Source organism: Anomaloglossus baeobatrachus, chromosome 4 (assembly GCF_048569485.1).
Source record: "Anomaloglossus baeobatrachus isolate aAnoBae1 chromosome 4, aAnoBae1.hap1, whole genome shotgun sequence".
NCBI classification, from domain to species: Eukaryota; Metazoa; Chordata; class Amphibia; order Anura; family Aromobatidae; genus Anomaloglossus; species Anomaloglossus baeobatrachus.
The window spans coordinates 367976438-367990942 of NC_134356.1; the positions used below are offsets into that span (position 1 = coordinate 367976438).

General features: G+C 47.4%; 1 protein-coding gene across 1 annotated transcript in view; it reads right to left on the minus strand.

The window, feature by feature from the left end:
- Positions 1 to 969: 969 nt before the first annotated feature.
- Positions 970 to 14505, minus strand: part of DUS4L (dihydrouridine synthase 4 like) — a 43394-nt gene continuing 29858 nt past the window's right edge. The window contains exons 4-5 of the mRNA XM_075343477.1: positions 9908 to 10134; positions 970 to 2511 (exon numbers count right to left, since the gene is read on the minus strand). Of these exons, the coding sequence (XP_075199592.1) occupies positions 2264 to 2511; positions 9908 to 10134 (475 nt within the window). The 3' untranslated portion in view covers positions 970 to 2263. The remainder of the gene's footprint in view (positions 2512 to 9907; positions 10135 to 14505) is intronic.

Consider the following 14505-nt stretch of genomic DNA (forward strand, 5'->3'; position numbering starts at 1 on the left):
ATTGAGGGATGTGCGGGATGTGAGTGCGCATGCGCTGTTCCAGCCAACCATATTAGGTCATCAGTGGACAATAAAAAGGTCCAGTCAGGTACATCAGACACTTCCCCATGATTAAGCCAGGATTCCAAAAGCAAAACGCGCGTCGGAGGTCTTTACTTGGAGCTCCAATATTGCATTAGGACTGCACACAGAACTTTATTAGGTATGTACGTCTAAACATCATGCTTCAACGTCCCTGCGGTGATTTTGTTGATAAGATGTCCTCATCTTGTAATAGTACTTAAGAGTCGGTTTTTAGGGAGCATGAAATATAGCTATTGGATTTGAGATATGCCTAATTTATGCTGAAATCACCACTTTCTTTTTTGTGTTGTTTTTCTGTATGTTTAATTGGGTTGTTTATGATCTTTTAATTATAAACTAATAAACTTTATATATTTTATTGATCTAAATTACTCCCTCTTTCTGTTGTTTATACGTCCTTATGGAGTGGTCCATGATGATAGCTGTTTCTGGGTGTCACAGTCACCAGGCAGCTTTTCTTGCTCACAATGTGCCATATGGATTTGGTTTGTATAATATTGTTTCCAAACATGTTTATTTACTAAGGTTTTTTGTTAAAATGGACCACAACTAATAGTTAATCACTGTCATTACACAATGCTGTATTCATCTCTACTAATAACTAGGGAGTGAATCTTTCTGATAAACGTGACAATGTATTATTTTCTATGTTTTTGTTTTTTTGTTTTTTTTTTATTTCAAAGCCAAAACTAACTTTAAACCAAACAAAAATGTACCGGTAAGTGAAAGACAGTAATAAAGCAAGTCATGGTAGCCCCCTAGTGGCGTGCAAAGAAAAGTGAATGTTGTGCAAACAAAAAAAGCTATCCCACACTCATTTAGGAATCAAATGAAAGAAAAAATGTAATACAAAAAATTTTTTATTACAAGGAAAATAATTATTAAAAACAATGTTAAAATAAAAATGGACTGATTGATATAAGACATATGTGTAGTAAGAAGTTACAAAATATAGATATGAGATCCTTTGGCTATGAATGAAGAAATATGAAGAGCGAGAAGGGCATACATTCTTAACATTACAATAAATGGTTTATGGTAAAGAAAAAATAAAATCCATAATACATAGTTCTTGAGGATGATTTGAAAAAGGTCAAGATTATAAGAAACATACCTTTAGACAGAAAAAAACATTAAAGGGAATCTGTCACCTGATTCCAGTGATGTGTCATTTACTGAGCGGTTTACTGTCATTTTGATAAAATCAGTGTTTTCTCTGCTGCAGATATAGCAGTTATACAGAGCTCATGAATATGCTGGACTACCTGCAGCAGCCAAGTAGTCCTCTAATGATAACTACTGCTGATTAAACTGTGATTTTATCAAAACTACACTAAGCAGCCCAATAAGTGACAAATTGCTGGAATCAGGATCTCTGCACCTATGTTATGCTGCTCTCAGATTAGGTGGCAAAACCCTGATAACAGATTCCCTTTAAGCATTAAAGTATATGAAACCAAATTAAAGCAAAGAAAAACTCAGAACATGGCTGCATTAATATTTCTATTCTCAAGGGTCCATATAGAGACTGTTAATAATAAACATAATTACAGCTGTAGCTCCATGGGAGCTAAACTATGTGCACCTCGACTTTTAAAGTTACTCTTACACTAATTACACATATCCACAAGAATAGGCTAGAAATGTCTGATCATTGGGGTCTGACTGATGGGATCTCACTATTCACAAGACCAGCAGTCCCGATGTCCCTTTGTGAATGGAGCGGGAGTCCACATATGTATCCACTGCTCTTGTCATTTCTTTAGGATTGATGAAGAATTGGTGCCCCTTCAGTCCCAAAGATGTGCGTACTCATTACTGCTCTTGTCACACAGGGAACATATGGGTTGTTCTCATGAATGGTAAAGGTCCCACCATTATAGATGATACACATATAAAATCCCCTTTAATTGAGTTAAAAAAACAATGGTGAACTAATTTTAGTAAATAGAACCAGTTGCAATATGCGTTCTAGCCTTAATTTATAATGGAAGCCACAAATCTGTGCCAGGTCCTTAGTACAACAGAAACTACAAGGCCTCGATAACCCCATCTGACTTACAATGGGTCGGGTCATACAGTCCACTGCTCGGAAGGCAAGAAAAGCACTGCTGCCATCATAGCTGTCAGAATTGGTGACAAAGGCTCCCAATAGAACAGAATTGAGCCTAATGGGACATCAGACTCCATAGGAGTCTCTCAAGTAATCTAACACCGCAGATGTGCTAGACAGGACATTAAAGACCCTCTTCTCTTGCTTTGAGGTAATCCTCTCCATCATGTACATGAGGTGATGATGAAAACACGTGAATGGGGTTCCATGTTCCAGGGCGATGTCAACCCAGTCCTGAATACACGCCATAGGCGTCTCCTCATAGCCTGCAAACATGGCTGGGTTTGCCAAAAGACCCCTAGCAGCCATCACACCTGAAAATAGAAAATCGGTGAGGTTATTCTAACAAACTAAACATGATTCACAAGTATAACACATACCTCCACAATGGTGAAAAGAGCCCAGGCTAAACTCACTGTGTAGAGTGTGATCTATGCTTCCTATGCTATATCTACTATATCTGCCTAACACTTGGGATATTATGTTTACCAATATTCACATAATATAACAATAGTAAATTTGTGTATGATATATATATATATATATATATATATATATATATATATATATATATATATATATATATATATATATATAAACAAAATTCTCTTTTTCTTCATCGTTCCTATGGGAGACCCAGACCATGGGACGTCTCAAAGCAGTCCATGGGTGGGAATAAACAGAAAACTGAGAAGTAGGCGAAACCTAACTTCACAAATGGGCGACAGCCGCCTGAAGGGTGCGTCTGCCCAAGCTCGCATCTGCCGAAGCATGAGCATGCACTTGGTAGTGCTTCGAAAAGGTATGCAGGCTAGTCCAAGTGGCAGCCTGACAGACCTGCTGAGCCGTAGCCTGGTGCCTGAAAGCCCAAGAGGCACCGACAGCTCTGGTCGAGTGTGCTTTGATCCCCGGCGGGGGAGGCACCTGAGTACTCTGGTAGGCGTCCGAAATGGTCGATCTAATCCAACGGGCCAAGGTCGGCTTAGAAGCAGAGAGACCCTTGCGCCGCCCTGTGGTTAGCACAAAAAGAGAGGTGCACCGCCTAAGCGCAGCGGTGCGAGCCACATAAATCCGGAGAGCACGCACCAGATCTAGAGTATGCAGCGCTTTCTCAAAGCGATGAACAGGGGCCGGACAGAAGGAAGGCAAGGAAATATCCTGGTTAAGGTGGAAGGGAGAGACCACCTTAGGAAGAAAGTCCGGGGTCGGACGGAGAACTACCTTGTCTTGGTGAAAAAACAAAAAAGGTGACTCCGAAGAGAGCGCAGCCAAATCAGAGACTCTCCTGAGGGAAGTTATGGCCACTAGAAAGACCACTTTCTGTGAAAGACGAGACAAAGAAACCTCCCTAAGAGGCTCAAAGGGGGGTTTCTGGAAAGCCATGAGGACCAGATTAAGGTCCCAGGGATCCAAAGGCCGCCGGTAAGGCGGAATGATGTGGGATGCGCCCTGCATGAAGGAGCGCACCTGAGCCAGCCGGACGATACGCCGCTGGAACAACCCTGAGAGAGCCGAGACCTGTCCCTTGAGGGATAGTCCTAGCTGTAGACCGGACTGTAGAAAGGACAGGAGGGTCGGCAAGGAAAAAAAGCCAAGAAACATGGTCGGAAGAGCGACACCAGGACAGGAAAATTCTCCAGGTCCTGTGATAGATCTTGGCCAAGAAATACTTCCGAGCCCGAGTCATAGTGGAGATGACTTCAGGAGGGATACCAGAAGTCGGCAAGATCCAGGACTCAAGAACCACGCCGTCAATCTGAGAGCCGCAGAATTCTGGCGGAAAAACGGACCCTGAGAGAGAAGGTCTGGACGGTCCGGGAGATGCCACGGCACCTCTACGGACAGATGGAGCAGGTCTGGGTACCAAGCTCGCCTGGGCCAGCCTGGAGCAATGAGAATGACCCGACGGCCCTCCATACTGATCTTGCGCAGGACTCTGGGCAAGAACTAGAGGGGGAAACACGTAAGACAGACGAAACTGGGACCAAACTTGAACCAGCGCGTCCGCTGCAAAGGCCTGAGGATCGTGGGAGCGAAGATCCACTTCCGGAGTGCCCCACTTGCGGCAGATTGACCGAAACACTGCCGAATGCAGAGCCCACTCGCCGCTGTCCACGGTATGACGGCTGAGATAATCTGCCTCCCAGTTTTCCACGCCTGGGATGTGGACTGCGGATATGGTGGACTTGGAGTCCTCCGTCTACTGAAGGATGCGTTGAGCCTCCAACATTGCCAGGCGGCTGAGTGTCCCGCCCTGGTGGTTGACGTAGGCAACTGCTGTCGCGTTGTCTGACTGGACTCGAATGTGCTTGCCCGCCAACAGGTGGTGAAAGGCTAAGAGAGCTAGAAGGACAGCTCTGATTTCCAGCACATTGATCGAGAGGGCTGATTCGGACGGAGTCCAAGTGCCCTGCGCTCTGTGGAGGAGATATACTGCTCCCCAGCCGGATAGACTGGCATCCGTGGTGAGGATCACCCAGGACGGGGCCAGGAAGGAGCGTCCCTGAAGAGAGAGGAGCCGAAGCCACCACTGAAGGGAGCCCCTGGTCTGTGGCGACAGAGCCACTAATCTGTGCAAGGAGGAAGTCCGCTTGTCCCAACAGGTGGTGTGAAACTGCAATTGGCACATGCAGATAGGCATCTTTGATGTCGATGGATGCTAGGAAATCTCCTTGGGTCATTGAGGCAATGACTGATCACAGAGACTCCATGCGAAAATGCCGCACCTGAACATGCTTGTTGAGAAGCTTGAGATCCAGGATGGGCCAGAAGGAACCGTCCTTTTCGGGGACTAGGAAGAGATTTGAGTAGAAACCTCTAAACCGTTCCCAGGCGGGAACCGGTACAATTACTCCGTTGGCCTGCAAGGATGCCACGGCCTGTGAGAAGGCGGCGGCCTTGGAGCAGGGGGGAGTTGACAGAAAAAAATCTGTTTGGCGGGCTGGATAGAATTCTATCCTGTAGCCGTGGGAGATGATATCCCGCACCCACTGATCGGAGACGTGTTGAAACCACACGTCGCCAAGTGGGAGAGCCTGCCACCGACCAAGGACGTTGCTGGCGGGGCCAGATAGTCAAGAGGAGGCTGCCTTAGTGGCAGCAGCTCCTGCGGTCTTCTGAGGACGCGGCTTCGTGCGCCAGTTGGGTTTTTGGTCCTTGGCTGAGTTAGAGGACGAGGCCGAGGGCTTAGAGGACGACCAGTTGGAGGAACGAAAGGAACGAAACCTCGACTGGTTCCTGCCCTGGACAGGTTTTGGTTTGTGGCATGGAAGTACTCTTCCCGCCAGTAGCTTCCTGAATAATTTCATCCAGTTGTTCACCAAATAGCCTGGGCCCAGCAAATGGGAGCCCAGCAAGGTACTTCTTTGAAGAAGCGTCTGCCTTCCACTCTCGAAGCCACAAGATCCTGCGGATAGCGAGAGAATTGGCCGAAGCCACCGCAGTGCGGAGCCTCCAGCATGGCAGACATGGCATAGGATGAAAAAGGCTGAAGCCTGGAAGTTAAGGCAACCATCTCGGGCATAGAGTCCCTGATGAGGGAATGCATCTCCTCTAGAGAAGCAGAGATGGCTTTGAAAGCCCACACTGTTGCAAAAGATGGGGAGAACGAGGCCCCTGCCGCCTCATATACAGATGGCGGTCAGTGGAATCCTTAAGAGAGTTGCCATCAGCCACTGAGAGAGGTTCTACCTTTGGTGAATGAGCCCACACCTTGACCACCTCTGGTGGAAACGGAAAACGGTCATCAGAACCACGCTTTGGGAAGCGTCTGTCAGGACAGGCTCTGGGCTTGGTCACAGTGGCCTGAAAACTGGAGTGGTTAAGGAACACACTCCTTGTTCTCTTAGGCAAGGTATACTGATGCTTTTCTGCCAGAGAGGGGAGCTCCCCTGATACAGGCGGATTGAGGTCCAGTACAAAATTAATGGACGCAATCAAATCACTAGCATCTGCGTCACTTTCGGACAGATCAATGGGGCACATGGAGGTAGCGTCCGAGCCCCCAGTAAAGGCATCCTCCTTGTCCTGCGAGTCAGCTCGTGAATCAGAGCCGCGGGACGAGGAAGGAGGGGGGACCCTGCGTCTCCATTTTAGGAGGACGGGGTCTGAGCCAGATGAAGAATCCTCTGTGAGCTTTGCTGAGCGAGCCGTAGCAGCAGAAGCGCCCTTAGAAGGGGGCTGATGCATGCTCAGCAGTGTCCGGGACATCTGTCCCCTGGAGAGAGGGATTCTACCCAAGCCGGGGGTTCAGCCACCGGAGCCGGAGCAGCCGGAGGGACCACTGGGGATGAGCCTCCAGGCTGAGGCACCACCATGTTAGAGCAGGCATCACAATGTGGTTATGTGCTCAGTACAGGCAGTACGAGCCTACATGCAGTGCATATTAAGTACAGCCTTGCAGCCTTGCTCCTCGTGTGAGACATGCTGCTGAAGTGGGGGCTCTGAGCCAGAATGACCCCCAGCAGAGTATATACGCAGAGTATATAAGCAGGTCCACAACCAGAGGTTGTGGCTTGCCAGACCGTTAGACATTGGGACATCTCTGTGCCCTCCAGATCCCACAGCCCGGACCCCCAGGGAGATGGCCAGCGCCGATCGCTGTCACAATGTGGTTTATTTGGTTTATGCAGACATGCATAAGAACGCTGATAAAATGGCGCCGGAGCGAGGAGAGGGGGCGGGGCCTACTCTAAGAGCGGGATCCGGAGGGCCAAGGAGATATACAGGGGAGGGAATATTACCTCAGAGAGGAGTAATCCTCCCCTGTGTCGAACGGCCGCTGGGCGGAGCCGCACTGTCCCTCTGCATGATTGGCATGCAGGGGCAGTGAAAACGAAACTAGGCCTCAGGCGAAGCCGGGGCCTAAATTTAACGATGCGGCCGGCGAGCAGGCACCATCGGCGCGGTTCTCAGGTGAAAACCAGAGAACCGGCCAGAAATGTCACAATAGATACACAGCACACTCTCCCCAACAATAAAGTACAAGGGACCCCCGATAATAACGTCTCAGATACTTAGCTTGTGAGACGCAGGGCCAGGTCCCTGAGAGATGAGTGCTCCGTCCGGCAGGATCCTGAAAGGGCTGCGGATGGAGACCGGTCTCCTGCAAGGCAGGGAGAACCGTGCTGGCTCCCACTTCAAGCCAGAGCCCGAGGGATGGTGAAGGAGCGCGGCATGTAAGGCTCCAGCCTTGAAATCAACCTTAACAACACCGCCGACACAGTGGGGTGAGAAGGGACATGCCGGGAGTCCAGGCTTGGACCCGCTTTTCTTCAAACTCTTTCCAAAAATGAAAATCAGATGAGAATGCATGTGTGGATGTGTGCCTCCTGAACACAAAGCATTGAACTGGCTAGATTTGGTTATCCAGGGGGTGTATAGGCTCAGAGGGAGGAGCTACACTTTTGAGTGTAGTACTTTGTGTGTCCTCCGGAGGCAGAAGCTATACACCCCATGGTCTGGGTTTCCCATTACGGAACGATGAAGAAATATATATTTATATACACAGTGGGACCTTGGATTAAGAGTAACTTGGTTTGAGAGCGTTTTGCAAGACAAGGAAAGCTTTTTACAAATTTGTAACTTGGTTTAAGAGCAATGTTTTGCAAGAAGAGCAAATACTCACCGTGCCCACTTCCGGTTCTGTCCTTTCACCATGCTCAGACCCGCAGCATGTCTATCAATTTGCATTTGTGGATACAGTATTGTACTTTCTTATTGATAACCAGTACAGCACATTGCTTGGATTGTATCTCCTGCACACCAACAATTGTATTGGAAGCTAATGTGCAGTTTAATTTGTTTTATATTTTTTTTTACTGTACAGTATTTAGTATACTGTAATAATTTTATATGAATACTGTACATTATTTTCTATTACTGTAATTATTTTTGGGTTATGGAATTGGGTTTGTGATATAAGAGTAACTTGGTTTAAGAGCACACTTCCGGAACCAATTATGCCCGTAATCCCATAATCCAAGGTTCCCCTGTACATATTTATATATATATATATATTTTGCATTTTTAAAGCATATTTAATAAATTTGTAAGCTTTAGGAACTTTTTTTCTGTTAACCAACTTTTTGGATTCCTCCATATTATTAATTGTGGACATATACTTTAACCAGTGCAGGACTGGGACACTTACGCTACTTTCTGACAAGACACATTTTAGTTTTTTTTTTTTTTCAAACATGGTTTAATGAGCTGTAAAAACTTGTTCAGATATTTAACATAAATCCACAGGTTTTTGCTATGTAATCTGAAAACAGCTAGTGATAGCAGCTGAGCACACACATCAGTGATGTATCACTTATCAGGCTGTGTGCTGTTCTTTACTTTTAATGATTGTTTTATCACCAGTAGATTATCATTGCCAGAACTAGAGCTCACATGCCTGCTAGACAGACCACTCCTTCTCCACGGTGTACTAAGGCGCAGCTCACATCAGCAGTATTTTGCCGCAGGGCCGGATGCGGTACAAATGCGTTTAAGTTCAATTCACCTCCAATGGAATCGCGGAAAGATGCGGCCGAGTGTGAGGCACACAACCGCATCCCACCACTACTCCATTTGAGGAGAATTGAGCTGAAACGCATTTGTACTGAATCCCGCCCTGCGGCAAAATACTGCTGATGTGAGCGGCGCCTTATATACACAGAAAGCTTTCTCAGCTCTGCTACATTTTACATCTAAGAACTCTGTCACAAATGCTTCATCTAGTAAACTAAGTGCACAATATTGGAATCAGGGTCTCATTACGCTGTTCTCAAATGAGGTAGCAAAAATCTGTTGACAAATTACTTTAAATAGTTTTTGCATTTTTTTCTTATAGTACAAGTGGCTTAATTTTTTGGGTATTGTCATTCTCTGTTCTTTAAAAAATTTGGAGCGAGATCATTGAGGAAATAAAGGAAATACATGTCGGTTTTTCTTTTTTTTTTTTTTATTACCACAAAGGACCACTAAAACACATTTTAAAATTTGTTCCTCTTCCCATAACTATTTTTACACGTCTGGGAAGTTTTATTTTTTCAACATTGGCAGAGCTAGTAGAAGCAGTTTGCATTATCAGTGGCCAAAATGGTTTTTACTTATTTATTTTTTAATTTGTCATTTATTTCATCTATGGGGCCCATTCCATCCATAATGTCATAAAAGCCCTATGGGAGTCATTTCAACATTTAAATCCTTTTATTTTTTAGATATGATTTTCCTTGTAACTGGGGCTAGTATATTAGCCCCAGTTACAGTGAAAATGGAGCCTCCTGGCTGCACAGCAGAGATGACTGAATTTCATAGGACCCAGAAACTTCTGCTCATTATTTAGTCCCAACGATTACATGGCTGCTAAATCTCGATGAAAAAGCGCCTTTAGCACTTCCTATTACGGTTTACACAGCGCTTTGTAAGTGCTGTGTATAAAGCGATAGATCAGACAAAAATGGTAATAAACCATCTGTGCCTTCTCTATGCGGAGCTCAGCAGTTTCTGACAGCCGGCTAACCATTGCCGCAGCTGAATGATTGCATACAGAATATCGATCTACTATACAATGACCTTTTAGATTGTCAGTAAAAGTAGAACGCAGACCACACGGACATTTAAAGTCCATGGGAGGTCCAAAAGTAGTTAACCATGTGATGATTTCGCTGCCATAAATGCTATTCTTCTACAGATAAAATAATACATTTGGCAGCAATTTACCATCTGCTCCAGTTATCTGATGAATACTCTCGGATTCTTTTAAACTCTTGATGTCTCCATTGGCCACAACAGGTATGGATAAGCTGTCCTTAATGACTTTTATGGCGTCATAATGCACAGGTTGATGCCTTTCTTCACACAGTCTCCCATGCACAGTGATCCAGGAGACACCGGCAGCCTCTGCTTTCCGACATACGTCAACAGTTCTTGCAATGTCTGCATGAATTCTAAAATGACACAAATCACAATGAGTGACATTGGCAACATCAAAGTTATTTTTTCTGAACCAATAATTTTCTTTTTGTTCATGTATCACTTGCTGAATGGCCTGCACTTGTCTGTGTACAGTGAAGAGTAGCATTGGATTCACCACGTTATATTCTAAGATGCATTAACTGTGTGAAACATGATAGAAAATACAGCAGAAACATTGCCCGGAACCAGGAACTGCAAAAAAGTAATATTATTCAGGATAATGACTTCGGACGCGTCATGCACCCCGACTTCAGAAGAAGGACGACAAAGATGGCTGAAAGAGAAGGTGCCAGCACCGGAGAACGAAGACGCCCATCTGACCAGTCTGCACCGCAGCGACCGTTTAGGTGAGTATTATAAAGTGATTTTTATGTTATACTTCTGGCCTCGGCTCTTATTTACAGCATGTTATAATGCTGTATATAAGAGCCCACTGGTGGTGGCCGCAGCTTATAGGCCCCAAAACTGGTGACAGGTTCCCTTTAAAGCATCACTGCAGCAGCGGGGTTTTTTTTCAGCGCTGAAGTGGCACGTGAAACCTAAATTCCCTGTCACCTCCGGCAGCTTCACCTTTTACCAACGCTGCTCCGGTCCCGCTGTGCTATCTTGTGACAGTAACTTATAACTGACTGGAAGTCAGAAGTTACGTCAAAGTCTCAATACGATTCTATGAAAGCCAGAGCGAGGCTCTCATAGACTAACATTATGTTGAGACCTCTGGCGTGCTCCATGAAACACTGGAGCTGCCTACAGATCACATATCACTGGAGACCGACTGCAGTGACGCTAAAAAGAAACAAAGATGGCAGCAGGTGAGTATGAGACGGGGGCAGGGACTTAGAAGCACCACTCCAGTCGTGCAATAAAAAAGAGAATTTTGTTTACTTACCGTAAATTCTTTTTCTTATAGTTACGTAATGGGAGACCCAGACAACGGGTGTATAGCTTCTGCCTCCGGAGGACACACAAAGTACTACACTCAAAAGTGTAGCTCCTCCCTCTGAGCCTATACACCCCCTGGAGAACCAGATCTAGCCAGTTTAGTGCAAAAGCTGAAGGAGAATAGCCACCCACAAGTAAAAACAAAGCAAGAACCGGAACAACCGGAGACTCTGTCCACGACAACAGCCGGTGATAACACGCGGAACAAGAAAATTGCCAACAGGCAACAGGGAGGGTGCTGGGTCTCCCATTACGGAACTATAAGAAAAAGAATTTACGGTAAGTAAACAAAATTCTCTTTTTCTTTATCGTTCCTATGGGAGACCCAGACAATGGGACGTCTCAAAGCAGTCCATGGGTGGGAATAAACAGAAAAACTAAGAAGTAGGCGGAGCCTAACTTCACAAATGGGCGACAGCCGCCTGAAGGATGCGTCTGCCCAAGCTCGCATCTGCCGAAGCATGAGCATGCACTTGGTAGTGCTTTGAAAAGGTATGCAGGCTAGTCCAAGTGGCAGCCTGACAGACTTGCTGAGCCGTAGCCTGGTGCCCGAAAGCCCAAGAGGCACCGACAGCTCTGGTCGAGTGTGCTTTGATCCCCGGCGGGGGAGGCACCTGAGTACTCTGGTAGGCATCCGAAATGGTCGACCTAATCCAACGGGCTAAGGTCGGCTTAGAAGCAGAGAGGCCCTTACGCCGACCTGTGGTTAGCACAAAAAGAAAGGTGCACCGCCTAAGAACAGCGGTGCGAGACACATAGATCCGGAGAGCACGCACCAGATCCAGAGTATGCAACGCTTTTTCAAAGCGATGAACAGGAGCCGGACAAAAGGAAGGTAGGGTAATGTCCTGGTTAAGGTGGAAAGGAGAGACCACCTTAGGAAGAAAGTCCGGAGTCGGACGGAGAACCACCTTGTCTTGATGAAAAACCAAAAGAAGGGAATTTTGTTACTTACCGTAAATTCCTTTTCTTCTAGCTCTTATTGGGAGACCCAGACGATTGGGGTATAGCTACTGCCTCCGGAGGCCACACAAAGCAACTACACCAAAAAGTGTAAGGCCCCTCCCCTTCTGGCTATACCCCCCCCGTGGTATCACGGGTTCTCCAGTTTTAGTGCCAAAGCAAGAAGGAGGAAGCCAATAACTGGTTTAAACAAATTAACTCCGAATAACGTCGGAGAACTGAAAAACCGTTCAACATGAACAACATGTGTACCCGCAAACAACAAAAGAATCCCGAAGGACAACAGGGCGGGTGCTGGGTCTCCCAATAAGAGCTAGAAGAAAAGGAATTTACGGTAAGTAACAAAATTCCCTTCTTCTTCAGCGCTCTATTGGGAGACCCAGACGATTGGGACGTCCAAAAGCTGTCCCTGGGTGGGTAAAGAAATACCTCATGTTAGAGCTGCAAAACAGCCCTCCCCTACGGGGATGTCACTGCCGCCTGCAGGACTCTTCTACCTAAGCTGGCATCCGCCGAAGCATAGGTATGCACCTGATAATGTTTGGTGAAAGTGTGCAGACTCGACCAGGTAGCTGCCTGGCACACCTGTTGAGCCGAAGCCTGGTGTCGTAATGCCCAGGACGCACCCACGGCTCTGGTTGAGTGGGCTTTCAGCCCTGAAGGAACCGGAAGCCCAGCAGAACGGTAGGCTTCCAGAATTGGTTCTTTGATCCATCGAGCAAGGGTGGCTTTAGAAGCCTGCGACCCCTTGCGCTGGCCAGCGACAAGGACAAAAAGTGCATCGGAACGGCGGATGGACGCCGTGCGAGAAATGTAGATTCTGAGTGCTCTCACCAGATCTAGCAAACGTAAGTCCTTCTCATACCGGTGAACCGGATGAGGACAAAAAGAAGGCAAAGATATATCCTGATTAAGATGAAACGAGGATACGACCTTAGGGAGAAACTCCGGAATGGGGCGCAGCACTACCTTGTCCTGGTGGAACACCAGGAAGGGAGCTTTGGATGACAGAGCTGCCAGCTCAGACACTCGTCGAAGCGATGTGATCGCAACAAGAAACGCCACTTTCTGTGACAGACGAGAAAAGGAAACGTCCTTCAGAGGCTCGAAGGGCGGCTTTTGCAGAGCAACTAGTACTCTGTTAAGATCCCATGGATCTAACGGCCGCTTGTACGGGGGCACAATATGACAGACCCCCTGTAGGAACGTGCGCACCTTAGGAAGACGTGCTAGACGCTTCTGAAAAAACACAGATAGTGCCGAGACTTGCCCTTTAAGGGAGCTGAGCGACAAGCCCTTTTCCAACCCCGATTGCAGGAAGGAAAGAAAAATGGGCAATGCAAATGGCCAAGGGGATACTCTCTGTGCAGAGCACCAGGATAAGAAAATCTTCCACGTTCTGTGGTAGATCTTAGCAGACGTTGACTTCCTAGCTTGTCTCATTGTGGCTACGACTCCTTGAGATAATCCTGCGGACGCTAGGATCCAGGACTCAATGGCCACACAGTCAGGTTCAGGGCCGCAGAATTCTGATGGAAAAACGGCCCTTGGGACAGTAAGTCTGGTCGGTCTGGCAGTGACCACGGTCGGCCGACCGTGAGATGCCACAGATCCGGATACCACGATCTCCTCGGCCAGTCTGGTGCGACGAGTAAGACGCGGCTGCAATCGGATCTGATCTTGCGTAACACTCTGGGCAAGAGTGCCAGAGGTGGGAAGACGTATGGGAGCTGGAACTGCGACCAATCTTGAACCAAGGCGTCTGCCGCCAGAGCTCTTTGATCGCGCGACCTCGCCATGAATGCCGGGACTTTGTTGTTGTGCCGGGACGCCATTAGGTCGACGTCCGGCACTCCCCAGCGGCGACAGATTTCCTGAAACACGTCCGGGTGAAGGGACCATTCCCCTGCGTCCATGCCCTGGCGACTGAGGAAGTCTGCTTCCCAGTTTTCTACGCCCGGGATGTGAACCGCGGATATGGTGGATGCTGTGTCCTCCACCCACATTAGAATGCGCCGGACTTCTTGGAAGGCTTGCCGACTGCGCGTCCCTCCTTGGTGGTTGATGTATGCCACCGCTGTGGAGTTGTCCGACTGGATTCGGATCTGCTTTCCTTCCAGCCACTGTTGGAATGCTAGTAGGGCAAGATACACTGCCCTGATTTCCAGAACATTGATCTGCAGGGTGGACTCCTGCGGAGTCCACGTCCCCTGAGCCCTGTGGTGGAGAAACACTGCTCCCCACCCTGACAGACTCGCATCTGTCGTGACTACTGCCCAGGATGGGGGTAGGAAGGATCTTCCCTGAGACAATGAGGTGGGAAGGAGCCACCATTGTAGAGAGTCCTTGGCCGTCTGGGAAAGAGAGACTTTCCTGTCGAGGGACGTTGACTTCCCGTCCCATTGGCGGAGGATGTCGCATTGAAGTGGGCGCAGATG